Source organism: Podarcis filfolensis (genome assembly GCF_964270895.1).
Source record: "Podarcis filfolensis genome assembly, chromosome: 16".
Classification (NCBI taxonomy): domain Eukaryota; kingdom Metazoa; phylum Chordata; class Lepidosauria; order Squamata; family Lacertidae; genus Podarcis; species Podarcis filfolensis.
The window spans coordinates 8,663,874-8,691,736 of NC_139620.1; the positions used below are offsets into that span (position 1 = coordinate 8,663,874).

Below are 27,863 nucleotides of genomic sequence, written 5' to 3' on the forward strand. Positions count from 1 at the left end.
TGCTTTCGAACTGCTAGGTTGGCAGGAGCAGGGACTGAGCAACGGGAGCTCACCCCGTCGCGGGGATTCGAACCACCGACCTTCTGATTGGCAAGTCCTAGGCTCTGTGGTTTAATCCACAGCGCCACCCACATCCACTACAAGGCATAGCTGTCAACTTTTCCCTTTTCTTCTGAGGATTCCTATTCGGAATAAGGGAATTTCCCTTTAAAAAAGGGAAACGTTGACAGCTATGCTACAAGGTGTGACCAGAAAAGTTTGGTGAATGGTCACAGAAATTGGACAGCAATAAATATTTGAACATACAGGCTTTCAAAGTAGGCCCCCTCTGATACAAGGCACCGTTGACGTTTGTAGAACTATTGGAAACTTCTGGAGAAGTCCTCTTTTCGTACTGCTTTCAGTTCCCTCGTCACAATAGCTTGGACGTGTAAAATGTTGGAAAATCTGTGCCCTCTCAGCGAAGATTTCAGTTTTGGAAAAAGAAATCCGGTGGGGCCAGATTGGGAGAAGATGGAGGGTGGGGCAACTCAGTAACTTCAGTAACAATTTCACGCGGAAAATGCAATTCTTCCGCCATCATTCGGACGGACAAACGCCAATCCCACATGAATAACTCACGAACTCTGTTGACATTTGCCACCGTTCTGCTCATCGACGGTTTGCCAGACCAAGTGTGATCTTTGATGGTTCGACGCCTTTCACGGCAACGCTTAAACCACTCACAAACTGTCTTTCAAGTTAGAGCTTCATCTCCATACACAATTGTGAGCATTTCATGGGTTTCCAATGCTGATTGTATGTTCAAACATTTCTCGCTGTTCCGATTTCTGTGATCATTCACCGAACTTTCCAGTCACACCTTGTACAGTGGTACCTCAGGTTACATACGCTTTAGGTTACATATGCTTCAGGTTACAGACTCCGCTAACCCAGAAACAGTGCTTCAGGTTAAGAACTTTGCTTCAGGATGAGAACAGAAATTGTGTGGTGGCGGCACGGCGGCAGCTGGAGGCCCCATTAGCTAAAGTGGTGCTTCAGGTTAAGAAGTTTCAGGTTAAGAACGGACCTCCGTAACGAATTATGTACTTAACCTGAGGTACCACTGTATTACAAATAGTAGCAGCATTTATTATTATATTTATATCCTGCCTTTCCTCCAAGGTGTTCTAGGTAGCACACAATTTCTTCCCATTTTATCTCCTGAACAACCCTGCAAGAAGCTTAGGCAACTGAGGCGGAATTCGAACCCTGGTCTTTCCTTGGGCCCTAGTCCGACACTCTAACCACTGCACCACCAGCGCCTCTGGATCCATCTCTTTGCAAAGAATATTTGGGCCCCAAGATATTCTGGCTGGTTTATCACTGATGGGTTCCCTCTAACGTAAGCCAATTTAAAAAACCATAGAAGTCGTGTGTAAGGGCAATACCTTTATTAAGCCAAAAGATCGCAAAATATATCAAGAGAAGTTTCGAGTTCTCCAGAACTCTTAACAAGGTTCTCATTCATATACTTTCCCAAGAGGAATGTGATTTTTTTTTAAAAAAAGATGGAACCTGGTGTGAAAATTTTAATAAGAACCTGCATTTAAAAACAAAAAACTGCACCTCATCTAATTTGGAGGCGTTATTCTAAAGGTCAAGCCCAGTTTTTAAGAGCCAATATAATCCATTCAATGCAACCGCTCTTTGCTTCTTCTTACAACCTTCCTGTTCCTCATTCATCTATACAAAACCAGCCTACTCACCTCCAATCTTATTTGCCAGAACTGGATTTTCCTTATTGGACTTTGAAAGCACAATGCAAACAAACGCTTTATCAGCTCCTCCAACCCCTGGGCCTCGTTTTTGACCCTGCTGGGTAAACGCAAGTGGCACGCTCATGTTTAACCAGGAATTGGCGCTTCAGATTATGACCCAGGGCTTGAAAAACTTACCAAGCCATCGTTTCTTTCACCAACAGCATAGCAGAAAGATCAATTATGTGCCCAACACACACACACACAAGCCTATTCCAGGCAGATAAACAAGAGGAATGAAAATATCACGGTATTAAAAAAAGAGGTTAAGTGTTACATGGAGGGAGGAACAGAAATATTGTAATGTGCTGGAAAAACCCATCCACATTCATACCTTACCTATTAATGCACATAGGAAGAGGAAGCAGCTATCCTGAACGAGGGCTTTATTCTGCCCAGGGCTGCGCTCGGTAGAGGCTGGTGCATTAGGGCAGATGGGGCAATGCCAGCCCAAAGCCTTATTTCTTACCACCAGTCCAGAGGGCAGCACTGCCCATTAGCTCCCTCTTCCTTAGTCTCAAGAGTCGCCCCTGTAGACGTCAGAAGTGGGAAGGGTGAAGACAGCTAGGATCTGCTGGCTCTGCCTGCCACTGGCTCACTGGCGCCATCTACCTTTGGGCTCCCTGCCTTCCGCCCTATCGTTTTCTCTGGGCACCAGTCTTTGCGAGTGGCAAGGTGGAGGGCAACGAGAGGGGCCAGAGCTGGCAGTGAGGAGGGTACCGTTTCTTTTTCTCTTTCTCTCTGCCACCTTTCTTCCCTTCCAGCCTCCCCCCACCCAAGGTGGCTGCTATAATAATAATAATAATAATAATAATAATAATAATAATAATAATAATTTATTTATACCCCGCCTGGGCGGCTTCCAACAGAACACTAAAATACAATAACCTATTAAACATTAAAAGCTTCTCTAAACAGGGCTGCCTTCAGATGTCTTCTAAAAGTCTGGTAGTTGTTGTTCTCTTTGGCATCTGATGGGAGGGCGTTCCACAGGGCAGGTGCCGCTACCGAGAAGGCCCTCTGCCTGGTTCCCTGTAACCTGGCTTCTTGCAGCGAGGGAACCGCCAGAAGTCCCTCGGCACTGGACCTCAGTGTCCGGGCAGAACAATGGGAGTGGAGACGCTCCTTCAGGGAAAAGGCTGCTCCTGCCCAAGTTAACAAAGCGATTGCTTGCAGAGGTCTTGGCTCCCCCCGCTCTCCCCCCCCCCCGGCCATTTCAGCTTCTTCCCCCACCCTCCTTCCCAAATGCATGAAATTAAGTACAAAGATCCCCCCTCCCACCTTAGAGAATCTCATGGGAGATGGTGCTCCCCCCTCCCAAAAGAGGAACAAAAAACCAAAAAGATGCTTGCTTTGCCCCCCCTCCCCTGGGAAAAGAAAAAAGAATCACACCAGCAAAACCAATACAGAAAACCTTTTTTTTATTATTATTATTTTCAGGCGGAATGTGATGACTTCAGTTTTCAAACGATGGTATCTAGAGGGGCAATTAAAAGCAGACTTGCCAAAAAAAGGGGGGAGGGGAGGAAATAACCTGAATTACAATAGTGGTGGGAGAAGGATCAAGATTTGCCTTGAATAAATTTACATCTGTTTTTTATTATTATTTGCTCGCCAGCGCCTTCGCGACTAAGGAAGGAAATGAACTGTGCGTCATGAGGATGGGGAGATGAGGGCTGGAGGAGAGGCTGCCGCCTTTCGACAGAAAAGAGTTTGCATAAAGAGAGCTCTCCCCAGTTAATTCCACTACAGCAACTGCCCAGACGTAACTGATGGGAAAGAGAAAAGCTAGTGGGGGCAAAATAAATCCCAAAAGCCTGGGATCCTTTGCATTTCAAATGCACCTTTAGAAAACGAAAAACAAAGGCTGCTTGGAACATCAGGGGGAAGGATTCCACAAATAAGACAAACCACTGCCGACTCCATAGCAGCCAACAGCTTGGAACTGGAGTTTTATATACATATATTTAAAAACTGAGGACTAGGAACTTAAAAGAAAGGGGGAGCGTGGGAATTCTGAGGTGTTAGAAGGAATCAAGTGATGACCCCATATTTAAACATTCATAGAGACCCGGTGGTATGTTTCTAGGCTGGGCCACTGCGGAGACTACAGCTAGGACATACTTGCTTGAGTGACTGCTCCTCCGTGCCTTTTAATATTAAAAATTAAGGTGAGTCTGGCTGGCTCTCACGACAGCAGGTGTCAACACAGAACAGGGAGGAAAGGAGTTTGGGAGAATGTGGGGGAGCTGTGCGGTTTTAGCTTAGAATGACCTCAGAAAGGCTGGGCCGTCTCGCTGGGAACAAGGCGAATTCAACAGCATTCCAAAGATTCGGGGAGAGGGGAAATGATCACACATACACCCCCCCCCCCAAATTAAAAAAAACCCCAAAATTATACCATAACCTGGCGGTGCGATGGGTAAATGTTGTAGTGGCTCCAAAGGCAGAATTCTGAATTTAAACAGAAAGGCAAGAGGAGGAGTTGTGTTATATATATCAGAAAATTAAATTCAAGTGAGGGGAAATCTCTGTGATGTTCCTAGAGTTCACCTTTATGCAAATCCATGGAGAGACAGAACTGCTGTGGAAAAGACAGCGTGTGTGCATAATTACCAGTTCCTCAATTCACAGCTTTTAAAAATAAAATAAAAGGAGGGGTTCAAAGAATTGATTTTTTAAAAAAGAAAAGAAAAGAGAGGACAAGGAAGGCGGCCTTTTGACTAACCAGAAGGGGACAGAGATGGGGAAGGGGTGTTGTCACAAGACGAGCGTTGATGCTGGTGGATCTCTCTCTTTCTCTCTCAGGTTTGCGCACTCGGATCACGTCTTTGCAATGTTCGTTGATAAGAGTGGGGGGGGGGGAATTAAAGGGGAGTGAGACTCGCCCCCCGCTCCTTCCCCAATGCTGCCAATTTAAATCGGAAGGAAGGAAGGCCCGCAGCAAATACATAACCCTAAGTTAACATTCCTGCTTCCATTTTTAAAAAAAGAATACACACAACCTATGTTAATAAAAAAAATACCCCTTTCCTTTCACCCCTCCCCCCGCAGCCAAAAATAAAATAAAATGGTAAAATAAAATAAAATAATAAAAATGCACAGCTTGCTAGACTTCAGACGGGCCAAAGGTCTTCTCCTCTTGGGGTTTGCAGATCCAGCTCCCGTAGCCCATCTCCTGCAGGGCCCAGAAGAATTGCCGCTTGGCACTCTGGTATGTGACGGCCGCTTCCTTGGCCTCCGAGTACACGGTCAGTTTCTGCAGGGCCTTGCGATCCATCTTGGCACAGAGCGATTGGAAGAGTGCAAACAGGTTCCTCTTGGAGACCCGGGACACGTCCAGTTTTGGTCTGAGGGGAGGGAGGGAGGAACGTAAAGGAAAAGGACTCCAGGAGGGAGCCTAAGTGTTTCGTTGTCCTCCTGGCTTTCCCACGGCAGTCGCCAGTGCTAGCAATTCAAACTGGACGACAGAAATATAAGAACGTGCTTATCTTTCGTAAGAATGTGCCAAAACTGTTGGGGCCGTCCAGCTCGTATTACCTTCACCAGTAAGGGCCAAACTTGGCCCTCCAGCTGTTTTTGGACTGCAATTCCCACCATTCCTGGCCACTGGTCCTGTTAGCTAAGGATGATGGGAGTTGCAGTCCAAAAACAGCTGAAGGGCCAGGTTTGGCCACGCAGACCTACACTGAAAGAATGTGCGAGGTTGGGTGTGTTCTCTGCCTGGAGATGCCTGGGACCATCTTTGCGCAAAGGAAGTGTGTCTCCCCCCCCCCATCCACACCAGGCGGTGCCCCCCCCAATTACTCACTTTTCTTATATCTCATCCAGTGTCAGTTTCGTTGCTGGCCCCGAGCATGTGGATGGAATATGCACGAAAACAAAGGCAGACAAAAATCTGCTTCCCACACCCACTGGAAGCAGCCACCCAACCAGGCCTGATGTTACGGTTACCCCTCTACGCCTCCCCTCCGATAGCTGTGCCCCACTCTTACCCATCTACTTTGCCTTTTGTGCCATCCAGGACTTCGACTTCAGAGTCATCAGGGAGGCACCAGTTGACGCTGGATTCCTTTGTCTTCCCTGTCTGCCTTGCGGAGTCGTAGACGCTGACTCTGCCAACCTGTGTTGGCAGGCAGGCAGAGAGAGAGAGAGAGAGAGAGAGAGAGAAGTTGAATATTCTCTCTGTGTGTGTGTGTAAGGGTAAAGGGACCCCTGACCATTAGGTCCAGTCGCGGACGACTCTGGGGTTGCGGCGCTCATCTCGCTTTATTGGCCGAGGGAGCCGGCGTACAGCTTCTGGGTCATGTGGCCAGCATGACTAAGCCACTTCTGGCGAACCAGAGCAGCGCACGGAAACACCGTTTATCTCCCCACCGGAGCGGTACCTATTTATCTACTTGCACTTTGACGTGCTTCCGAACTGCTAGGTGGACAGCAGCTGGGACCGAACAACGGGAGCTCTCTCTCTCTATAAAACAAACAGTGTATCCAGTGGTTTTCACCAGGACCAGGTTTCAACACTGCGATATATCGCCAACTAAACATTGCGATAAGACTGATATATCACGTTCTCTGAAATAAGGGTGGACCTAGGTAGAGGCACTGGCTGGCTTCAGAGTTTTCCCCACACTGTGATTTTGGCACAGCACACGCACATCAAGATTCATGATATATTGCCAGGTCAAAAATACCACAATATGGACTTCAAACCGCTTTTGGATGATACTTCAATATATCTCCCAGCCCTAGTTTTCAGCCAAACCAAAGGCCTCGTTTTCTGGCGTAGTTACATTTGGAAAACAAAGCTCTAAATTTGCAGGGCAGGAGACACTGGTTGTTACCATTGCAATGTGCTGTGTTGCCCTTGATACGGGCTTTTCAGCAAAAACTCCTGTCAATCCCAAGTCTTAAGGATAGGACAGAACGTGTAAGAACACAATAAGAGCCAGGCTGCAGGATCAGGCCCATCTGGTGCAGCATTCTGTTCTCACAATGGCCAACCAGAGGCCTCAAGGGAAGCCCGAAAGCAGGACCTGAGCCCAAGAGCAACTCTCTCCAACTTCTAATACCAGTTTCTGGGAATCACGAGGCATTCTGCCTCCAACAGCAGAGGTAAGAACATGCCCTAGCAGTCATTGACAGCCTTATCCTTCACGCATGTATTAATTCCCTTTTAAAGCCATTCAATCTGGTGGCTATTCCAAACCAATCGTCTTCCAAAGCAACTACTCTATTCCAAACTTAAAAATGGAAAGTGTAATGCTGGTGGTCAACAAAAGAGGTTTAAAGACTGTCTCAAGGCAAATTTTAAAAAATGTAGTATAAACACCAACGGTTGGGAAACGCTTGCCTGCGAGCGCTCCAGTTGGAGAACAGCCTTTACCAAAGGTGTCATGGGCTTTGAAGACACTCGAACTCAGGGCACAAGGGAGAAACGTTCTAAGAGGAAGGCACGCTTGGGAAATCCACACTGTGATCAACTCCCACCCGGAAACCAATGTCCCTACTGTGGAAGGATATGTGGATCCAGAACTGGCCTCCACAGTTACGGACTCATTATTAAAACTGTGTTTATGGAAGACAATCATACTTGGCTACGAGTGATGGCCAAAGAAGAAGAAGATTCTGCCACATCTTGCGACAGCAAACTCAGCAGTCCATTGTGCAGAAGTATGTTATTTTGCCTGTCCTGAATCTTCCAACATTCAGGTTTGCTGGATGGGGCCAGAGTCTGAATACTAAGGAGGGAGAAAAGACTCTCCTCCCATCAGTCCAATTTCTCTATAATGTCCCCCACTTACTTGCTTTCCCTCCTCCAAACTAGAATTATAGAATTGTAGCGTTGGAGAGCCATTCCCCAAGGGTTGTCTAGTCCAACCCCTGGCTATGCAGGAATCTCAGCTAGACCGTAAGCGACAAATATTGCAGCTACATAGTGAAAAGGTCCAGACACCTATGCTTTGAGCACGACTGAACTATGGGAAGGTGGCATACAAATAATTGATGATGAAGAAGGGGGAGGAGAAAGACAAGGAATTAAAACTGCAACGGGAATCAAACAGCGGTTACCTCCGGGTGATTGACAAAATACGGCTCGGGGAGTCCGGACTGGAATGTGTTGCCGTCTCTTGACATGCGGCAGCAGATGGCACGCGTCAAGTGACCTTGACTGTACAAGTAGCCTGGAAAGGGAACACAAAAGGAGGTTGATGGCGCAGGCATTTTTTTGAAAAAAAGGGGCACAGATCAGCTGCTTCATCAACATGAAGGGCACCACTATCTTTGGAAGGGCTAGCAGCAGCTGCATCTTGGCAGGAAGGGCAGAGGTTTAACACAAGCCTTGAGTACTTTGCTGCCTTCAAGACATTTATAGCCAGGGCCTGCTGCGTCCTTTTCGTGAGACGGGGGCTTCCAAGGTCCCAAAAGGAGGAGGAGGGGGGGGAAAAACACCCAAATGAACATGCAGCAAAATCCCAACAGCCTCTTTTGCTTCCTATAGAGCAGGGATGGGAAAACTGGGCTGTGTGGATGTTCTTGGGTTCCAGTTCCCATCAGCCCCCAGCCAGCAAGGCTAATGGGTGATGGGAGTTGTAGTACAGCAGCATTTAGAGAGCCCTACAGGTTTCCCAACCACTGCCCTAAGGTGAGTCATTTGTGGCAGAATTGCGTCTCTGTGCTCTCGAGTCTTCTCACCGACTGTGCCCATTATTATTTTTACGACTACTGCTAATCAGATATTTTACTTGTGCTTTGCCATGCCAGGGCAGGTTACAACAGTTTAAATGTGCTGCATTAAAACTGGTTAAACCAAAGATTTTTTGGGGGGTCTCTCTCTATATATATATGGACAACCCCCCCCCAAAAAAAACCACAATTTATACACCACTTAATTTTGATTATCTCTAGGCAGTGTATACCAAGCCCAACAAATAGAATCAAGATAAAACCAGTTAACCAACTGTAAAATCAGAACGGTGAAAGAATGGCTGCTGGGATTTATTATTATTATTATTTTTTAAGTCTCCAGCAGATGCCAAAAAGTTCAACAGGGAAGGGGCATCTCTTCCCAGAACTGGGCCCACCATATGGAACGTGCATCAACTTCTCCAAAAACCTAAGTGGCCAGGCAGGGATAGAAGGAATCAGGCACTCCTAAGCTATTCTGGACCGAAGTCATTAAGGATGCTGAAAATTAATGTAGGAACCTTGAACTCAGCTTGGCAGCATCCTGGCAGCCAGGGAAAGGTTTTTGAGCAATGCACTGGCGACAGTTTGCCCCATCAACAACAGGAAATGTTTCTCTGGTGTCAAAGCTGCCCGGGGGGGTGGGGGGTGGAGAGAAGTGTGCCTTCTATGTACACGGAAAGCTACACAGCCAAGGCACCAGGGTGCCTCTGCCGGGAGGGAATTCTACCGCATGGGGCTGACACAGAGAAGGCTCCCCCCTCTCCCGGGCCAACACTGCCCTTCCCCTGCTGATCTTAACACACAAGAGCATGGGTAGGCAAACTAAGGCCCGGGGGCCAGATCCGGCCCAATTCCCTTCTAAATCTGGCCCACGGATGGTCCAGGAATCAGCGTGTTTTTACAAGAGTAGAATGTGTGCTTTTATTTAAAATGCATCTCTGGGTTATTTGTGGGGCCTGCCTGGTGTTTTTACATGAACAGAACGTGTGCTTTTATTTAAAATGCATCTCTGGGTTATTTGTGGGGCATAGGAATTCGTTCATATATAGTCTGGCCCCCCACAAGGTCTGAGGGACAGTGGACTGGCCCCCTGCTGGAAAAGTTTACTGACCCCTGCCCAAGAGGGTCTGCATCTCTTTAGCGAAGGAAGTCGCCTTTCAGACATCTTGGAATGGAGTGGGGTAAAGTAATAGGTGCTTTGGGGGGGTTATAGCTGAGAAGGCAGGGGAAAAGAGAGATATGAGACCCCCACACCCAGCAACAGGGAGGATGGAGAGATCCCTTACCAAGCGTGACTGAGCGGAGATACACAGGCTGCAGGAAGTGGGAGAGCAGCGCCCCCTGCAGGCCCAACACATTCCAGCGCAGGATTTTGTCGCTGCAGGACATGGTGCGCAGACGCTCGCCGTGCTGGATCCCGTCCCACGTTGGCACGATGTCGCTGGATTCCACTGGGATAGTGCCTTCCCCTGCAGGAAGAGAGGGAGCCAGTCGGGAGCTGCCTTTGCTGGAATGGCCCAAAGGTCACACACACACACTAGAGTCCAAGGATGGCTGTCTCCAGCTGCTGCCGCCAGACAGATGCTGCTGGGTCCTCAGAGAGGAGGGCATGGGGGCCAGGGCCTCTTCCAGCACCTGATGTGTTCAAAAGGTATGCCGCCTCTGCACAGAGAGGTTCCATTCAGCTGTTAGGTAAAGGTAAAGGGACCCCTGACCATTAGGTCCAGTCATGGCTGACTCTCGGGTTGCGGCGCTCATCTCGCTTTATTAGCCGAAGGAGCTGGCATACAGCTTCCGGGTCATGTGGCCAGCATGACTAAGCCACTTCTGGCGAACCAGAGCAGCGCACGGAAATGCCGTTTACCTTCCCGCCGGAGCGGTACCTATTTATCTACTTGCACTTTGACAGGCTTTCGAACCGCTAGGTTGGCAGGAGCAGGGACCGAGCAACAGGAGCTCACCCCGTCGCGGGGATTCAAACTGCCGACCTTCTGATCGGCAAGTCCCAGGCTCTGTGGTTTAGCCCACAGCGCCACCCGCGTCCCCCATTCAGCTGTTACCGCGGCATAAAACAGGGCACACCCTTCCAGAGGTCCCTGAGCATTTCAGCCTGGCTGAAATAGTGTCCTGGGCAGAGGAGCAGCCAGCGGAGCCTCGCAATGCCAGTAGCAAAACGAACAGCTACAGTGGTACCTCGGGTTACAGACGCTTCAGGTTACAAACTCCGCTAACCCAGAAATAGTACCTCGGATTAAGAACTTTGCTTCAGGATGAGAACAGAAATCGTGCTCCAGCGGCGCAGCAGCAGCGGGAGGCCCCATTAGCTAAAGTGGTGTTTCAGGTTAAGAACAGTTTCAGGTTAAGAACGGAACTCCGGAACGAATTAAGTACTTAACCCAAGGTACCACTGTACAGTGGTACCTCTGGCTGTGAAAGGGATCCGTTCAGGAGGCCCATTCGCAACCTGAAAAGCCCGTAACCTGAAGCACTGTGTCTGTGCAAGTGCGCGGCGCAATTTGGCACTTCTGCGCATGCGCGAGCGGCGAAACCCGGAAGTAACCCTTTCCGGTGCTTCTGGGTCGCTGCGGGAAGCAACCTGAAAAAACGTAACATGAAGCAAACGTAACATGAGGTATGACTGCAAGCGGCCTGCCCACAAGGCACTGACACAAAAACCATGGACAAACGACGCAACAGAATGAAAAGACCACTATTCCCCCAGCCTTTTCACTCCCCCTTTCCAGAATTGAAAATGGAGATGCTATATGTACCTTTCCTTGCTTAAATGTATCACAAAAAACTTTAATTAAACAACCAATTTTAAAAAAGAGAAAAGGAACAAGTGAAATTGCCGCTCCTCACCCTTCCATATTGCAACGGGCATTGGGCTGCATACAATGAAAAGAAGTTATTGCTGCTACTGGACTGACTGAGTATAAGGCAATTAGAAGGCTGGAAACTGTATCCTTAAAAAAACTGCATACCAGAATACCCGGCTGCACAGGTAAAAGCTGAAAAAGGGAAGCAACAAAACCCCAGTCGCCGGGCTCAGTTCTCCTTGGCACTCACCGTTTTCAACTTTTGTGCGCAGCTTCCCCTGCTTGGGATTCTCGAAGAGCGGCTGGTGCTGGCCTTCCCCCACTGTGTTGGCCTGGTCGGTGCAGGATTTGTCAAAGAGAGCCCCGTCCCCACAAGGTGCCGTGCTAGGGGGCAGAAGAACAAGGCACAGCCTGAACCCGAGAGGCTATTAAGAAATCAGTGTGGGCTGCTTTTCAGCAGGTCCCCCTGAAACAGGGCTCAAGCAAATTCTTAAAATGGCAATTTAAAAGGCATTGAGCTAAATGGCCCTTCTAGCCCAAGGAGAGATAATAATAATAATAATAATAATAATAATAATAATAATAATAATAATTTTTATTTATATCCCGCCCTCCCTAGCCAACATTCTAAAAACATTTCATTATAAAATTAATTAAAATCAAATTAATGGCAACCGTTAAGCAAAATTCTGTGCAGGTTGCCAGAGGAGGGAGTCAGGTCCTACAGCCAAACGCAGAACTGCAGGCCTCTCTATCTGACCCTTGGGCAGTTCCACCTCCCTCATAGAGCTCGCTGGGGGGCAGCAACCTTGGACAGGGCCTTTTCTGCGGCTGCCCCCAAGCTGCGGAATTCCCTCCCGAGAGAGGTGCGCCTGTCACCTTCACTAACATGGTTTTCATTGTATGCTGAAGACACACCTCTTTGCCCTGCCCTTTTGACACTTGAACGGTGTGTTTGGGGCGACCCCACCCTGTTCCTGCGACTGCAATTTGTTCTGAACTGCTCTTTAAATGGTTGCGACCTGCCCTGGGACCTTAAGGGGAGGGGTAGGAAATAAAATCAACATCACACTGTCTGCCTGCTGTGTGGAACACTTATTTACCCCTGCCCAACTCTTCCCTTTGCTGTTTTTTGGGTTCCCCGATAGCTCTTTCCCCGTGTTGCATTCAACATCCCCTGCAAAACGCAGCACAATCAGGCACACACACCCCTCAGCCATCTTGCACCGCTATACGCAGGTCAGGCCCCGGCTGGTGCTCACCTGATGTACAGGTGAAAAGTGATGTCGTCTTTGATCTTCAGCTTGCCATCCTCCAGGGGCTGGAAGATGCTGTCTTCGGGTGCCGAGGGGTCAAACTTCATGAGCTCTGTATAGAGGAACCTGGAATAACACCACCACAATGTGAAGCGGTGCCAGGTCAACCTTCTTGGCCTTGTGATCCCATTCTGCACACATTTACAGTGGTACCTTGGGTTAAGTACCGTATTTTTTGCTCTATTAAGACACACTTTTCCCCCTCCTAAAAAGTAAGGGGAAATGTGTGTGCATCTTATGGAGCGAATGCAGGCTGCGCAGCTATCCCAGAAGCCAGAACAGCCAGAGGGATTGCTGCTTTCGCTGCACAGCGATCCCTCTTGCTGTTCTGGCTTCTGAGATTCAGAATTTTTTTTTTCTTGTTTTCCTCCTCCAAAAACTAGGTGCGTCTTATGGTCTGGTGCTTCTTATAGAGTGAAAAATACGGCACTTAGTTCATTCTGGAGGTCTGTTTTAACCTGAAACTGTTTTCAACCTGAAGCACCACTTTAGCTAATGGGGCCTCCTGCTGCCGCCATAGCACAATTTCTGTTCTCATCCTGAAGCAAAGTTCTTAACCCGAGGTACTATTTCTGGGTTAGCTGAGTCTGTAACCTGAAGCATCTGTAACCTGAAGGGTATGTAACCCGAGGTACCACTGTACTTGGCCGTAAAACCCCCCACAGCAAGGCTGCCCCCCCCACAAGCAGGACTGCAATGTTTAATCAATCAGTTGTTTGGCTTTCCTTTCCCCCTCCTGCTCCTTGTTGAACTGCTTTTTAAACAGGTTTGCTGTTTTGAAATTTTAATGCAGGCTTTGGGAGGTTCTGGTGGCCTCGAAAGTGGGATGTGTTAAAATCTAAATAAATGATAAATAGGTGCTTCAAACCATCAGGAAGCAGTTTATAAAACAACTATTGCACAGTGTTAGGGTTTTACTGTATATTTCATCATTTTAAGGTATCATTATTCATACTTGCCAGTCACCATCCTGTAAAGAGGGGTAGACAGCGAAAGAGAAAAGGGGGTGCCTCACCCTCCACCAGCCTCTCTGTCCCCTCCCAAAATATTATATCTCTCAACAGAAAAAAACAAGTTCCTCACCCCTGTGTGTTACAGATAAAGGTTGCCTTCATTAAATATTCCATTCATTCACAATATCGCTCACAACGACCTGCAAGGTAGGACCAGTGCCTAGTTTTCTGTCCTTGAACAGGGGCTGGGCACTCAACACATGTCCCATTCTGGGCAGAGCTCTGCTGAATGGCCTTGCTTGGCTTCCCGCTTCCGCCTCCTCACCTTATGAAACCTCTCCTGGAAATGATCTCCGCATGACAGTCATTGACCGTCTCCCCTTTCAGGCTCAACTCCTCCCCTTTCACACAGCGATTCCCTGAGAGGCAAGGAGGAGAAAGAAAGCGGTCAGGAAAATACTGCATTAACAGACCCCGCGCGAAGGGCTTGGTGTGGACAAAAGGAGAGCCGAATTTGTTTACTTCCAGGTGGTTGTTTTGTGTGTGTGTTTTTAAGGAATCCTTGGCGGTTTGCTGGGACGAAGAGTTGTCACTTGCGAGCCATCACTGAATTTGAGCCTGCTGTAGAACCTGATGCCGTGCTACAGTTTACGTAACGCACTCCACAAATCCACCTTCAAAAGCTGCACGATATGGACTGCGCTTGCAAAGCCGTGTTTTACAATGAGAGCAAATCTATACGGATTGACCTTCTGCAGCAGCGGAATTGCATTCCGATTGTTCTAGCCCCCTTGATTACTTACTTATTTATTAAACGAAAAGACGGCTGAGACTAGTTTCCAATTTCATTCTGGGTTTGATTTTAAAACCCTCTTCATGGAAGAAAACCACCCAAAACGTAGGGCACTTATTCCCAGAGGAAGAGGCAGCTAGTGGTTTGTACAGGGTTTTCCCTGGCACCCATAAGCCCTTCCATGTGCTGCCCCTGGGGTCGCGAGATGAGTTTTTCCTCCACTGAAAAGCACATGGAGCTGAAGGAGGAAGTTGGGAGAGTGATAACTCTTCCCCATTTCCTCTTTCAGCTTTATGGGCTTTTCAAAGCTCATATTAATTCTGCTGGATCTGATTTCACTCAAGATTCCATTAATAGAACAGGAACAAGAAGGCGGGATGTCTGCTTACTCCATTTCCATCTGGCTTTTTTTGGGGGGGTGGGGGTGGAGAGCAAAGTGACCTGAGTGGGTGGTGTCCAAAAATAATCTGTTCTCCATGGCCTTTTTTAAAAAAAGTATTTGTTTAGAGCAGGATTTCCCAAACTTGGGTCTCCAGCGGTTTTTGGACTACAAATCCCATCGTCCCTAGCTAGAAGGAACCAGCGGTCAGGGATGATTGGAATTGTAGTCCCAAAACCACCCGAGACCCAAGTTTTGGAAACACCAGTTTAGAGTCACTTAAATAAAGGTAAAGGGTAAAGGGACCCCTGACCATTAGGTCCGGTCATGGCCGACTCTGGGGTTGCGGCGCTCATCTCGCTTTATTGGCCGAGGGAGCCGGCGTACAGCTTCCAGGTCATGTGGCCAGCATGACTAAGCCGCTTCTGGCGAACCAGAGCAGCGCACGGAAACGCCGTTTACCTTCCCACCGGAGTGGTACCTATTTATCTACTTGCACTTCATGCTTTTGAACTGCTAGGTTGGCAAGAGCAGGGAACGAGCAACGGGAGCTCACCTCGTTGTGGGGATTCGAACCGCCAACCTTCTGATTGGCAAGCCCTAGGCTCTGTGGTTTAACCCACAGCGCCACCCGCATCCCTTAGAGTCACTTAAACAGAGCTTTTAAGTGAGATTCTTCCCAGCTCCAATATGAGCAATCCCCCGGCCTGGACCAGCAGTGTCTCTTACCTGTTCCGATGCTCACCACGACCCCCAGGCCCTCTTGCCCTCGCCTCATGATGATGGCGGCCAGGATCTTGCGCCCGAGCAAGCTGTGCTGGATACGTGCAGTCAGGGTGTTGAACCGCTGGTGGCTCAGCATAGCGATCTGGTCGTGAAGTGTGCTTCCACTCACAGGGAGCTGCGAGGTGGAAGAAGAAGGGGAGGCCGGAGGTTTTCACAGCCGAAGAACAAGGCCCAGGTGAGAGGGGAGAGAAGCAAACTGCAAGGAAGCCCCTCTGGACATCGCTGGACTTCAACTCCCATCAGCCCCAGCAAGAATGGCCAATGGCTCGGGGTGATGGGAGCGGTAGTTCAGCAACATCTATGGGTCCAAGGTCTTCCCATAGGGCCCATTAACAGCGAAAGGAGAGGCAAGCGAGGGTGGCAGTGTTACCTCTGTGATGGTCAGGCCTTCGGAGTTCTCTGCCTTCTCCGTCTCCCCGATCAGAACCCGGAGCGCCGCGTCAGCAGCCTCCTGCTTGCCTTGCTTCTTGCTGTGCGCCGTGACGGCCGGGAACCAGCGGCCGCCCACTTTGGCTTGGAAGACGAATCTGCCAGGAGGAGGAAAGCCAGCAGAGAAGGTGCAGGTTCAGTAACCGAGGGGCCCTGGGTGAGGTTGGCGCTATCAAATCAAGAGCCCCAGCAGGAAAACAATGCACAGGCAGAGAGCTTGAGAGAGTTGGAAAGGTCAGAAAGAGCGCAGCAAGCTTGAGTAAAGCCCGAAAAGTGACTGGCTGGGTCCTACCCGCCCCCCCCCCCCGGTTCTGTTTTTAAGATTAGCCTGCTAAGAGGCTGCTGGACTTCCACCAAGCAGGCTGGATCGCTACATCTCTCCGAAGGGGACACCTGAGGCCGTCCAGGTGTGGCTGGACTCCCATTGGCCAAGCCGATTGGGACGGATAGGTGTTGGAAACCTGACCTCGTCTGGAGGGCCTCAACAGGTGCCCCATCGTCAGCTTACAGTCCAGGGCAACCATGTAATAATAATTGTAATAATAATTCAATTTCTTGCCATAAGGTCCCAGGGCAGGTTACAGCAATTTAAAATACAATATTAAAAGCAGTTTGGGAACAAATTATAGCCACAAGGACAGAGCAGGACATATTAACAGGAGAAAGAGGACCGAGAAACGTTTTTTCTCCCTCTCTTGTAACAGGGGCATCCTAGAAAGTTGGACGTAAAAGGACTTCTTCAGGCAGCAGTGACAGAACTTGCTTCTGCATGAGGGGGTGATGGCCACTGACTTGGATGGCTTTAGACAAGGACTGGACAAATTAATGCAGGATAAGGTTATCAAAAGTCCACGATGGCTATTCTCTGCCTCCACAGAGGGACCAGCTGCTGAAAACCACAAGAGAGGGTCCCCCCCCCTTTCTTTCCATTTCCCTCTTTTTCCTTCCATTCCTTTTTATTTTAGATTTTTTAAAGAGTTTCTTTCATTCTGGTGCATTATAAAAACACACCTTGCATTGAGTATGAACTTTCATATATCTGTGGACAAGTATCCAGAAAACAGAAGATGATGATGATAATACAGTCATACCTTGGGTTACAGACACTTCAGGTTGCATTTTTTCAGGTTATGGATGCGCCAAAACCTGGAAGTACCAGAACGGGTTACTTGTAGGTTTCGGCGGTCGCACAGAAGCGGCGAATCGCAACCCGCGCGTGCACAGACGCGGCGCTGTGGGTTGCGAATGCTGCGGGTTGTGAACATGCCTCCCACACGGATCACGTTCGCAACCCGAGCGTCCACTGTAATAATAATGAAAACCACAAGAGAGTTTCTCTTGTGCTTGGGTCCTGCTTTCGGGCTTTCCCTTGTGGTGTACGGCTGACCACTGTGAGAACAGGAGGCTGGATGAGCAGAGCTGCTGGCCTGATCCTGCAGCGAGAATCTCCTTATGTTTAATGCCCATCCTGCCTAGGGCAGTTCCCTAGTGGACCAGGAGGACTTATCGGCGATGCAGGCGAGCCCTTTCCGATACAGAAGTTCTGTAGCTCAGCAGCGGAGCTCCTGCTTTGCACACAAGACTCCAGTTCCCCCCGAGGTCTCTCCGGTTAAGAGAGATTAAGCAGCAGTGCTTGGGAAAGACCTTTAGACAGAACAGCCCCTGCCAGCCAGAAGATGACAATCAAATTGGAGACTAAGGGCCTGGGCTTTGTTTTCTATGTTCTGCAAGCAACACAAGGAAAGAACCCTCTGGCTGGCTGGGCAGAGAGCCACTCCGCCTACTCACTTGGGGTCGTGGGGTGGCCCAGTCTGATTGATCAGCTTGAACTCAGCAGCAAAGCCATTGGCCCGGGCGTACTCCAGGAGGCCACTGACTGGGTTGGAGTTCAGGTACTTAATCAGCTCGCCGACACCCTTAGCGCTTGCGGCTTTTGCCTCTTCCACAGTTGCAGGCTGGATACCAGGCACATCCGCAGGCTGGTCGCCCTGGGCCTCTGTCTGAAAAAGTCGCCAAGGAAACAAAGAGGCTGATGAGGAGGCTGGAACGAGGCCAGGGAGCGTGGCACACAGAGAAGGCCGGGAGACCTGTTTCCGTTCTCATTTTCATGACGTACTGAGCATTTTTCATATTGTGATTTTATGTTGCGAACCGCCCTGAGATCTATGGGTATGGGGCGGTCTATACCGTTAAGAAACAATAAACAACAAGGATACCTGTTCAGGTAAGGTGCTGGTGTCCCCAGTGAGGCCCCTCATGGCGGCCTCGGCGGCCATCTGCTTCGCTCCCTTCTTGCTGTTCGATACCACGGCAGGGAAGACGCGTTCGCCCACTTTCACGCAGTACTTGAACCTGATCGAAGGAAAGGGGGAAGGCAGAGAGTTCATGGGCTTATTGAGACTGAAGGTAGATCACACAGAAAGTGGTTGCAGCAGGAAGGCAAGTGAGGCCTGGGTCATTTCCAGAACCCCCACTCCCTTTGAACAGATGGGAGTTGGAGTACAAAACGCCTGGAGGGCACCTGGTTGACGAAAGCTGGTTAGTGGGCTGGGTGCTCTCATAAACTTTGGCCTCCAGGTGTGGCTGAGCTACAGTCCCCATCATCCCTGCCCACGAGTCATGCTGGCTAGAGCTGATAAGAACTGTGACACAGCCACATTTGGAGGGCCAAAGGATTCCCACACCTGCCCTAGTGAATGAAGGGGCTCAGGAGAGGCAATTAAAAGAGATTAAGTCAGGCCTCATGAAGCAAGTCCTCCAAGAATGTTTTTGATCTTTAGCAGTGAGCCCTGAGAACTTTGTATCTCGCACAGTCAAGAAACAGAACCCAGGGCAAAAAAACCAGAAGCATTTTTGTTAGGGATTGTAGGACAAGACCTGCCAAGAAAAATAAAGAACTTATTTATGTATGCTACAACAGCGGCAAGAGTCTTGTTGGCACAAGGACGGAAGAATGAGGAAATCCCAATGAAAGAACAGCGGCAAGGAAAATTGATGAGCTATGCGGAACTGGCAAAATTGGCATATAAACTGCGTGAAAAGGACAACAGTGACTTCAAGGAAGAATGGGAACTTTCTACAAATTACTTTAAAAGACAACAAAATGATCTGGACTCCTTGGCAGGTTTTGAATAGACAGCTACAAATTTATTAGTTAAACACATGATAGATAAATCAAGGATATGCACGATTCTATAATATGCAGAGAATAATATGTGCAAAGAAATCAGAGAGGGGAGCTGAGGGAAGTCCTTGGTGGGGGGAAAATAATGTGATTGATTATGTGGACTGATATTTTGTTATGCTGAAATTGTTTAATAAAAATGCTTTTAAAAAAAGAAATAAACAGAAACCAGGGCACTGCTGAACCTCAACCTGCACTGGCTGCGGCCGAGAGCAGCAGGCAGCAGAAGACCCCACATGGCCATGTCTTGGCTTGCCTTTCACTTGGAGCACAAGGAGAAACGAGAAGTTTTCCCGGTGGTGATGATGTGCATGCGCGAACATCCTCACGGACTCTTGAAATAAATAAACAAGCCCTCCCTCCACCCTCACCCACCCCCATAAAGAAAGGTGGTGCCTGTGTCCTCGTCTATTCCCCGGAGAGCAACAGCTTATTATTATTATTATGGTGCTGGAGGAGACGCTTGAGAGTCCCATGGACTGCAAGAAGATCAAACCTATCCATTCTGAAGGAAATCAGCCCTGAGTGCTCACTGGAAGGACAGATCCTGAAGCCGAGGCTCCAATACTTTGGCCACCTCATGAGAAGAGAAGACTCCCTGGAAAAGACCCTGATGTTGGGAAAGATGGAGGGCACAAGGAGAAGGGGACGACAGAGGACGAGATGGCTGGATAGGGTTCGCGAAGCTACCAGCATGAGTTTCACCAAACTGCGGGAGGCAGTGGAAGACAGGAGTGCCTGGCGTGCTCTGGTCCAGGGGGTCACGAAGAGTCGGACATGACTAAACGACTCAACAACAACAACAACAGGGCCTCGCCACGCTGCGAGCTTCGCACACTTCTGAACGCGAGTCGCGACCTACTTGGGATCGTGGGGAGGGCCATCTTGAGAGAGCAGCTGGAACTCGCAGACGCTCCCCGACTTCTGTGCATATTCCATCAGGGCGCTGACGGGGTTCTTCCCAGAAAACACATTCAGCTGTTGCGTTGTAGACAAAGCCTCTGACTCTGTCTGCTCAGGCTGGAGAGGGAAGGAAGGAAGGAAGAGAGGAGGAAATAAAGAAGGGGTTGTACCAGGACGCTGCAGAGTGGGGCTCTTTCTGCTGTTTTGTTTCAGTATCTCTCTCACTGAAGCACCATGTTGGTTTGGCAACTCAGGGCGGGGGGGCGGGCACCAATGGAAAATTATGCTCCTGGTGCCCAGAAGAGGAAATAATAATAATAAAAAAAATTATTTATACCCCGCCCTCCCTGGCCAGAGCCAGGCTCAGGGCGGCAAACACTAGTAAAATTATAGTAAAGAACAAACAAAAACACAATTTAAAATGCAAATGAAAGGATGGCTGTAAAAGCCAGCTGACTACCACTCTCAACAAATCTTCCACTGACCCCAACTACTCCCCAGAGGCAAAATTTTGGCTCACAGGCCTGCAGTTTCGGGCACCCTAGCCTGGGGGAGACCCTCCCCCACTGACTAGCCTCTTGCAGAACCCAAGGGGCTTGTGGATAATTTCCCAGGGGGTGGGGGAGAGACTACAGCAGGGGCAGGCAGACATCAGGCAAGACAGATCTACTTTGCTGTTTACTACAACCCCACGGTCTGCCAACCAGAGTCAGGTGCGAAAGACCAACAGTGAGGAATTAAAAGGACAGGGTGCCTCTGACCTCATGCTCATGACCTAAGGATCTATATTCAACAGCACTGAACTTGGCTCAAAATCCTTTCACACCTGAGTCCATACCTAGCTAGCTTTCTTCGTTTTTGCAGCCTAATTTAAGGAGGTGGGGGAAAATCATTTTGCTATGGTTTTGGGTTTTTTGACCAATTAAACTTTTTATTGCACTAGCCGTAGGCCACAGCATCATTCAGAAGGAGAACAAAAAAACAAACAAACCAAACCCCCCCCCCAAAAAAAAACATAAAAATGATCAGGCACCACACATACAATAAAACCACAGTCACAGCTACTAAAATTATTTGTTGCATTAAATAGAATAGAATAGCAGAAAATTCTCAGGTAAAGGTAAAGGGACCCCTGACCATTAGGTCCAGTCATGGCCAACTCTGGGGTTGCAGCGCTTATCTCGCTTTATTGGCCGAGGGAGCCGGCGTACAGCTTCCGGGTCATGTGGCCAGATGACTAAGCCGCTTCTGGCGAACCAGAGCAGCGCACGGAAACGCCGTTTACCTTCCCGCCAGAGTGGTACCTATTTATCTACTTGCACTTTGACGTGCTTTCGAACTGCTAGGTTGGCAGGAGCCGGGACCGAGCAACGGGAGCTCACCCCGTTGCGGGGATTTGAACAGCCGACCTTCTGATCGGCAAGTCCTAGGCTCTATGGTTTAACCCGCGTCCCTTAAGATTCTCAGGTAAGTTGATTCTCAGGTAAGTTGTGCCAAATTAAATATCCGAATCCCCTTGTCATTTTGCTGTTGTTATCACTAAACAACACCCTTTCTGGGCTAACCCTGATGACTATGTTCTCCACTGCCAGAGGCAGCATTCCCAACAATCGACTAAAAGGTAGGGATGCGTATGTGTGTATATACCACAGTTTCTCAAGAAACATCAAAATGGTTTACAACAACCATTAAGAAACAAAAACCATACCCCCCCAAAAAAACACCCTAACACAGATCTACCACCTAATTATTACGATTCAACAGCAAGTAGAAGAAGCTGGGCCACTTCCATTGTGAGAAAATAAATCGATATGGAAATCGGATTGTGGTGGAGCCGCTTTTCACAGGACTGGCAGCTCCAGAGAGCTCCACTTTCGGCCCCTGCCTGCTACTGGGGTGGGGGGGGCCGCTCTCACCAGTTCTGCTTCGCTGAGAGAACTGTCCTCATATAAGGATTTCTCCAGCTCCATGCCGTCCTCCCCTTCGTGCTCGACTTCGCGCAAGAGGATCTTCATGGCGTGGGCGGCCGCTTCCTGCTTGGCCAACTTCTTGCTGCCTGCTTCCGCTGGGGGGAACCGGCGACCGTCGATCACCGCCTGGAATTTAAACCTTGACCGAAACACACAAGGTACAAAATGGTGAGGATGCGTGCTAATCAGTGAATCTGGCGCCATTATTTATCACATTTATCTCCAGGGAGCTTCAAGGCAGTGTGTGTGCCCCTCACCCGACACCCAATTTATCCTCGCAGTGATAACCACACAGTTAGGCCTCAAGAGTGTGCGATTAGCCCAGCGGACGTTCCGGATGAGCAGGGATTTGAGCCTCGGCTTCTATGGTCCGAAGTCCGATGCTGACCACTATAGCACACTGGTTCTCCTTTCCAAGCCCTCTGCCTCTGCAAATAGGTTTTGTTAGGAAGGAGCTATTGCTGCAGCACTTACACCAGGGGTGGCAGAACCGGCACTCGAGCATTGGCCATGCTGGCCAAGGCTGTGGGGAGCTGGGAGTCCCAATGAAAGCTGGAAGGCCCCATCGCGCCTTTAGAGAACTCCTTCCTCCTTGCCTGATCTACGGGCACAGCAAAGGATTGTGGGGCATGCTCTAAAAGCTTGCTAGCTGGCTAGGCTTCTCTGTTCTAAGGAACAGAACCCTTAGAAGAAGCCCAGCCCTCTTCTGTGGCTGCGCACTGCCAGGACAAAGAGGCCGCCAGGTGAATCATAGAGTTGGAAGGAGTCCCCCAAAGCTCATCTAGCCCAACCCCTTGCAATGTAGGAATATCAACATGCGGTTCCCCCGTCCGATTTGGAACCATACTGGACCCTGCTTTGAGAACGTGCTAGCAGTTCTCTTTCAGGGAAGCTGGACGGCCATTACAGATTTTCTCTTTGGAGGAAGCCCCATCCCACCCCAAAAACTAAAACTCCCAAGTTTCAACTCCCACAGTTTCAAACTGTGGCAGCACTACAAGGAAGACAAGGAAGAAAAAGGCCCAGGCTGATGGTGGCAGGTGCTTGTTGGGCATGGGCAGTGGCGTAGCGTGGGTTGTCAGCACCTGGGGCAAGGCAAGTAATTTGCGCCCCCTAACCCGTGGATTTGCGCCCCCTAACCCATGGATTTGCCCTAACCCCCAGATGTTGCGCCCGGTGCGCCCGGCCCCCCCTGCACCCCCCACGCTACGCCACTGGGCATGGGTAGACAAAATAAGGCCTACCCATGGATCCGGTCCAATCGCCTTCTAAATCTGGCCCGCAGATGGTCCGGGAATCAGTGTGTTTTTACGTGAGTAGTATGCGTCCTTTTATTTAAAATGCATCTCTGGGTTATTTGTGGGGCATAGGAATTCTTTCATTTTCCCCAAAAGAACTATGGTCTGAGGGACAGTGGACCGGTCTCCTGCTGAAAAAGTTTGCTGACCCCTGTTGTTGGGGCTTGTACAGCCGAAGGTAGGGAGCCCAACAGTAGGTGGTGCCACCCAATTCCTGCTTTGCCACAGGCACCCTCCCTGCTGAGATCTACAAGGGCAACACTGAGGCTAAGTGGGAGGAAGCCGGATGCAAGAAAGAGGGGCAGGCAGGTGAGAGCTGGCTGAGGGGGCAGAATGAGGTTGGCAGGGCAAAGCCCCATACGTTCAAGTGGACCAGCCTCCACTGGCCCAGGCAGCAACAGAGACTACAGAGCCAAATATCCCATAGCGGTTGCAAGCTCCCCGTCCTCACAGCTTGTCTTTCCCCGCTCCTTTGCATGGGAAGAATCTGCTCTCATGGAAAAAAGTAGGCCAATTTTCCTGTCTAGCGGGTCTATTGATGTACCAGAGGGTGGCACACACACTCTGCTGGTGCCTAGAAAAGGCAAGGAGTGAGACAGAAAGAGACTCGTGTGTGTGTGTGTTTCTAAAAACACAGTGGCTATAAAGAGCAGCCAAGCAAGAACGTAAAAATAAAATCCAACCCACCCAACTGTTCAGAGCGATGCGCCAGAGGGAGGGAAGAGGAACGCTCCGGGTCCCCCCCACATGGCAACAGATGCTCCCTGCCAGAAGCAGACAGCGTGGAACTCCTCCAGCCATACAGGAACTTATGGGGCATAATATTTGCCTAGTGCAAAACTACTAATTAGCCACACAGCGGGCTTACCCCCCCCCCCTTTGGAAACTGCAGCTGAAGATTTGCAATTCTAAAGCCGAGGTGGAGGACCTCAGGCTTGGGGGCCAAATGTCACCCTCCAGGCCTCTCTATCTGCCCCCCAGGACACTTCACAGGCTACATCCCCCTCCCCGGCCTGACCCACACACCCCCTTCCATGCACCCTCTTCAAGTGCTTTTGTCGGGACAGAATGTGCCTTTGAACTTCAGCAATGCTTCTTGCTCGCCTGGATGATGTGGGTGGGAGGGTGTAGAAATGCCCCAATTTTCACATGCCTTTTTCCTGCTCACTTTCACCTCTGGCTTCACCCACTGCTTGCATGTGGCCCCAGGAAGGCTGCTCATGGTGGAATGCGGCCCCCTTGGGCTGAAAAAGAGATTCCCCACCCTCCGCTCTAAAGGGGACCGCAGAGCTCATGCCAAGCACCGCTTTTCAAATTTGGAGACAGAGAGACACAGAGAGAGAGGAAGGAGAAATACATTCACCATGCAGGTGGTTTGGTTCTCCATTTTACTCTCGCTTAGCTGAGTCTTCCTCCTTCCCCCTGAGGCTTTCGCTGCCTGGCAGTGGGAAGCGATTCTTAAATTGCAAGTGGCTGTTTCGCAGGCCTGAAGGAGGAGATGTAGCAAGTAGAAACGAAACCTTCCTATTGCTGCCCATTCATGCTCGTTCCTCTGTCCTGCGCTCCCCAACTTCAGAGCCCTGAAGGCGGAAACCGATCGCCACACACGATGATCAGGGTTTCAACACCAGCATCTCAGCGTTATATGGAGTTTTTAAAAGACGGCGAGTCCTTGCTCCAAACTAAATTTAGACGGACTTGGGGCTGTGGGACATTATTAGATTATTCAGCAGAGATTGCTGTGTCATCACTCGAATTGTTAATATAAGAAGAATGTGTTTTGTAAAAGAAAGAAAGAACGAATAGAGAGTCCTGCATTTAAAGTGCTAAAACAAACAGTCTTTCTTTCCTTTTTAAGGGAAGCCTTGATATATATCTCATCTGCCTGCTTATTAAGAGGCTTTTGTAACCTACGGGGCAGAGTAATACGCAAAAGCAGTTGTGAAAGGAAGAGGGGCAACACACAATCTTAAACCAGTTGTAAACACACTAGCATTTTAACCAAATCACATCTCTTGCTTTAAAGAAAACTGCTCTTTTTAATGTCTGCAGTGACTTGTACAAGCCGAGGCAAATGCACTGAAACGTAACCTAAGCAAAAGTAACCCCCTTCTCCTTTCGGAGAAAACTTTTCTTTTTAACATATTTGCCAATGACCTGCACAGTCCGAGACAAACGCATAAACACTGAGCAAGCACAATCCCCTTCCCTGGTAAGAACAACCCCCTCCCCAGAAAGCACTCCCTCTCTCCCTCTCCCTCTCCCCTCTTACCGTGGCTCGTGTGACGGCCCGCTCTGCTTCAGCAAAACGAACTCGCAATGCTGGTACGTGTACTGGGTGTATTCGATCAAGCCGCTGACGGGGTTCTTCTTCTGGCACGCCATGAGCTTCTCCAAGGGAGTGCACAGGAAGGCCGTGTCGAACTGGGCCGCGTAGCTGGGGGAGAGCGGGGACTCCATGATGCACCGGGACTCCTCGTCCTGGTTGTTGATGGCATTCAGGTCCTCCGGGATGTCGTCGGTGGCCCACTTGCCGTTCTCGAAGTTGTCGTAGTTGGGGAACCAGTGGTACCGGGGCCGCTTGCGAGGAGGGGGGGCCGCCGCCCGGGGAGAGCAAGCGTCTCCCTGCTCCGCTGGCTCCGACGACACCTGCTGCCCGTTCTCGACGTTCTCCTCCTCACTCTCTAGAAGCGGCGGCGGCGGCGGTGGAGGAGGAGGCGGGGAAGGGGAAGGAAGAGGAGGAGCTGGCAAGCTGGCGGGCAGCTCTGGTTCCGCGCACGGGGTCGGAGGCTCGGGGTCCGGTTTTGGAGCAGGGGCGGCCATTTCCCTGACCTCTTCCGCCTTCTGCTTGTTCTGCATCCTCTTGCGCTTGTTGTCCGTGAGGGACCACTTGGGGGGGTTGGCATTCTCCTTGCACACCTCCCCCAGCTTCTCCAAGGACAGCAGGGTGGAGTTCACGTTCCGGGCCTTGGAGAGGCCGATGTTTTTGGCAAGGTCATGCGCCGTCGAGTCCGCGACGCTGAACAGGTAGTTGCAGATCTTCTCCCTGACCTCGGCCATGGCGGCGGAATCGGGATAGTCCTCTGGGTCAGAGGCAGAGCTCTCTTCTCCTCCTCCTCCAACCCCAGGAACTGGGAATTGGCCTTGGCCCCTCTGGCCAGCGGAGTTCCCTTCTCTCAACGCTCCCTGGGGCCTAGGGCTGTCTGCTAACCTCCACAACGGAGGGTGCTCCCCTATTTTGCACAACTGCCCTCGCGTAAGAAGCCTGTAGAGGTGATGATTGACCTCCTTCTTCTGTACTTCGAGTTTACGGGCAAGGCAGCGGGCAGATTCGGCCTCCCCAGGTCGGAGCTGCCCCAAGATCTCCAAGAGCCGCTGTTCAACTCCTTGGCCGGAGAGCGTCAGGTGCCGTAAGTCTGTGATGAGCCCTTCAACTTCCCTCCTTGAACTGCCGCTGTACCTCGGCCGAGGGGGCTGGGGAGGCTGCTTCTGCTCCTGCCAGGTACTGTTGCAGGGAAGCCTCCTGGCTGCGCCCCAACTGCTGTGCTGGGAGTTCTGGGGAGGTGAGAAGGTGCCTGGACCTCGGCGGTAGCCCTGGTACAGTTGGGGTCGCTGCGCCCGGGGCTGCCACAGTGGGGCTTCGGCGAGCTGCCCGTTTAGGAAGAGGACCTGCCGCTGCCGAAAATCCTCGCCTCCCTGCGGGACAAGAGGACCGTTAAAGAAAGCTGGGTTAGAGAGGCCGCTATGTTTTGGGGGCACCTGATCTGAACCTCTGCCTCGAGTGACACCTCTGCTCATAGCGTGCTGCTGGGGCGCAGGGCTGGGGGCGGGCACACGTGCACCAGACGAGAGGCAGCTGCGGCTTGCTCTCACGGGGGCTGCTGCACAGAGGCCTGGCAAAGAGAAAACAAGAGAACAGGGCACGTTTCAGACCTTGGATACACGCTCGGGGGAGCCGACGCAGTTCTACCGAAACCAGTCCCTCTGCCCCAGTTCCCAAAAGACAACACCTGACGACGGAAAGAGGCTCCCGTCAGATACGAGTGGACGCCTCCTCTACAGCTACTGAAGACCTGCGCTCCCTTATCAGAGGAGGAGACTGGCTTAAGGCACTGAAGTCAGTGGAGATCTACAGATGAGCCTGGGATGGAGAATGAGTCTCCCAAACACAGTTCAACGCAAGGTATGTTCAGCTTGATTCAGGGTTTCTTGGGCAACCAAGGGAGAGTTGTGCGACTTTACTTCCCAGCACATAGTAAAAGAGATTCAGGGGGAAAGAACGGAAGCACTTCTTTCCATCAGTTCAGAGTTAAACTATGGAATCCACTCCCCCAGGTGGCAGTGATAGACAAATTCAGGGAGAATGAGGCCATCGGTGGCTGCTAAGCCTGTCAAGGCAGCATGCCCTGAGTTAACAGTTGCTGGAAACTGCGGGTGCAGAGCTTTGCTAATGCACTGCTTGTGGGTTTCTCATTGACATCTGTTCGGACACGTTGTGAACAAGATGCTGGACCAGGCAGGCCACTCTGAGCTCTCCTCATGTT

The 27,863-nt window shown here is 50.1% G+C and overlaps 1 protein-coding gene and 1 long non-coding RNA gene across 10 annotated transcripts in view; one reads left to right on the forward strand and one right to left on the reverse strand.

Annotated features, from left to right (window-relative positions):
• The first annotated feature begins 2,769 nt into the window (after positions 1 to 2,769).
• Positions 2,770 to 4,171, forward strand: LOC310751950. The gene is made up of 2 exons (XR_014542713.1): positions 2,770 to 3,876; positions 3,913 to 4,171. It is a non-coding gene; the product is annotated as an uncharacterized lncRNA (long non-coding RNA).
• Positions 4,172 to 4,486: 315 nt separating this feature from the next.
• Positions 4,487 to 27,863, reverse strand: part of ADAR (adenosine deaminase RNA specific) — a 38,981-nt gene continuing 15,604 nt past the window's right edge. For 5 of the 9 annotated variants that reach the window (XM_083590976.1, XM_083590979.1, XM_083590977.1 and 2 more), the window contains exons 2-15: positions 25,592 to 27,212; positions 21,968 to 22,160; positions 20,011 to 20,168; positions 18,181 to 18,316; positions 17,753 to 17,964; positions 15,906 to 16,062; positions 15,479 to 15,650; positions 13,903 to 13,996; positions 12,571 to 12,690; positions 11,559 to 11,692; positions 9,776 to 9,958; positions 7,872 to 7,984; positions 5,795 to 5,922; positions 4,487 to 5,149 (exon numbers count right to left, since the gene is read on the reverse strand). In XM_083590976.1, coding sequence (XP_083447102.1) covers positions 4,909 to 5,149; positions 5,795 to 5,922; positions 7,872 to 7,984; positions 9,776 to 9,958; positions 11,559 to 11,692; positions 12,571 to 12,690; positions 13,903 to 13,996; positions 15,479 to 15,650; positions 15,906 to 16,062; positions 17,753 to 17,964; positions 18,181 to 18,316; positions 20,011 to 20,168; positions 21,968 to 22,160; positions 25,592 to 27,117 — 3,567 coding nt within the window. In that variant the 5' untranslated portion in view covers positions 27,118 to 27,212 and the 3' untranslated portion in view covers positions 4,487 to 4,908. The remainder of the gene's footprint in view (positions 5,150 to 5,794; positions 5,923 to 7,871; positions 7,985 to 9,775; positions 9,959 to 11,558; positions 11,693 to 12,570; positions 12,691 to 13,902; positions 13,997 to 15,478; positions 15,651 to 15,905; positions 16,063 to 17,752; positions 17,965 to 18,180; positions 18,317 to 20,010; positions 20,169 to 21,967; positions 22,161 to 25,591; positions 27,213 to 27,863) is intronic. The other 4 variants (XM_083590983.1, XM_083590980.1, XM_083590981.1 and 1 more) reach the window with 1 other exon arrangement.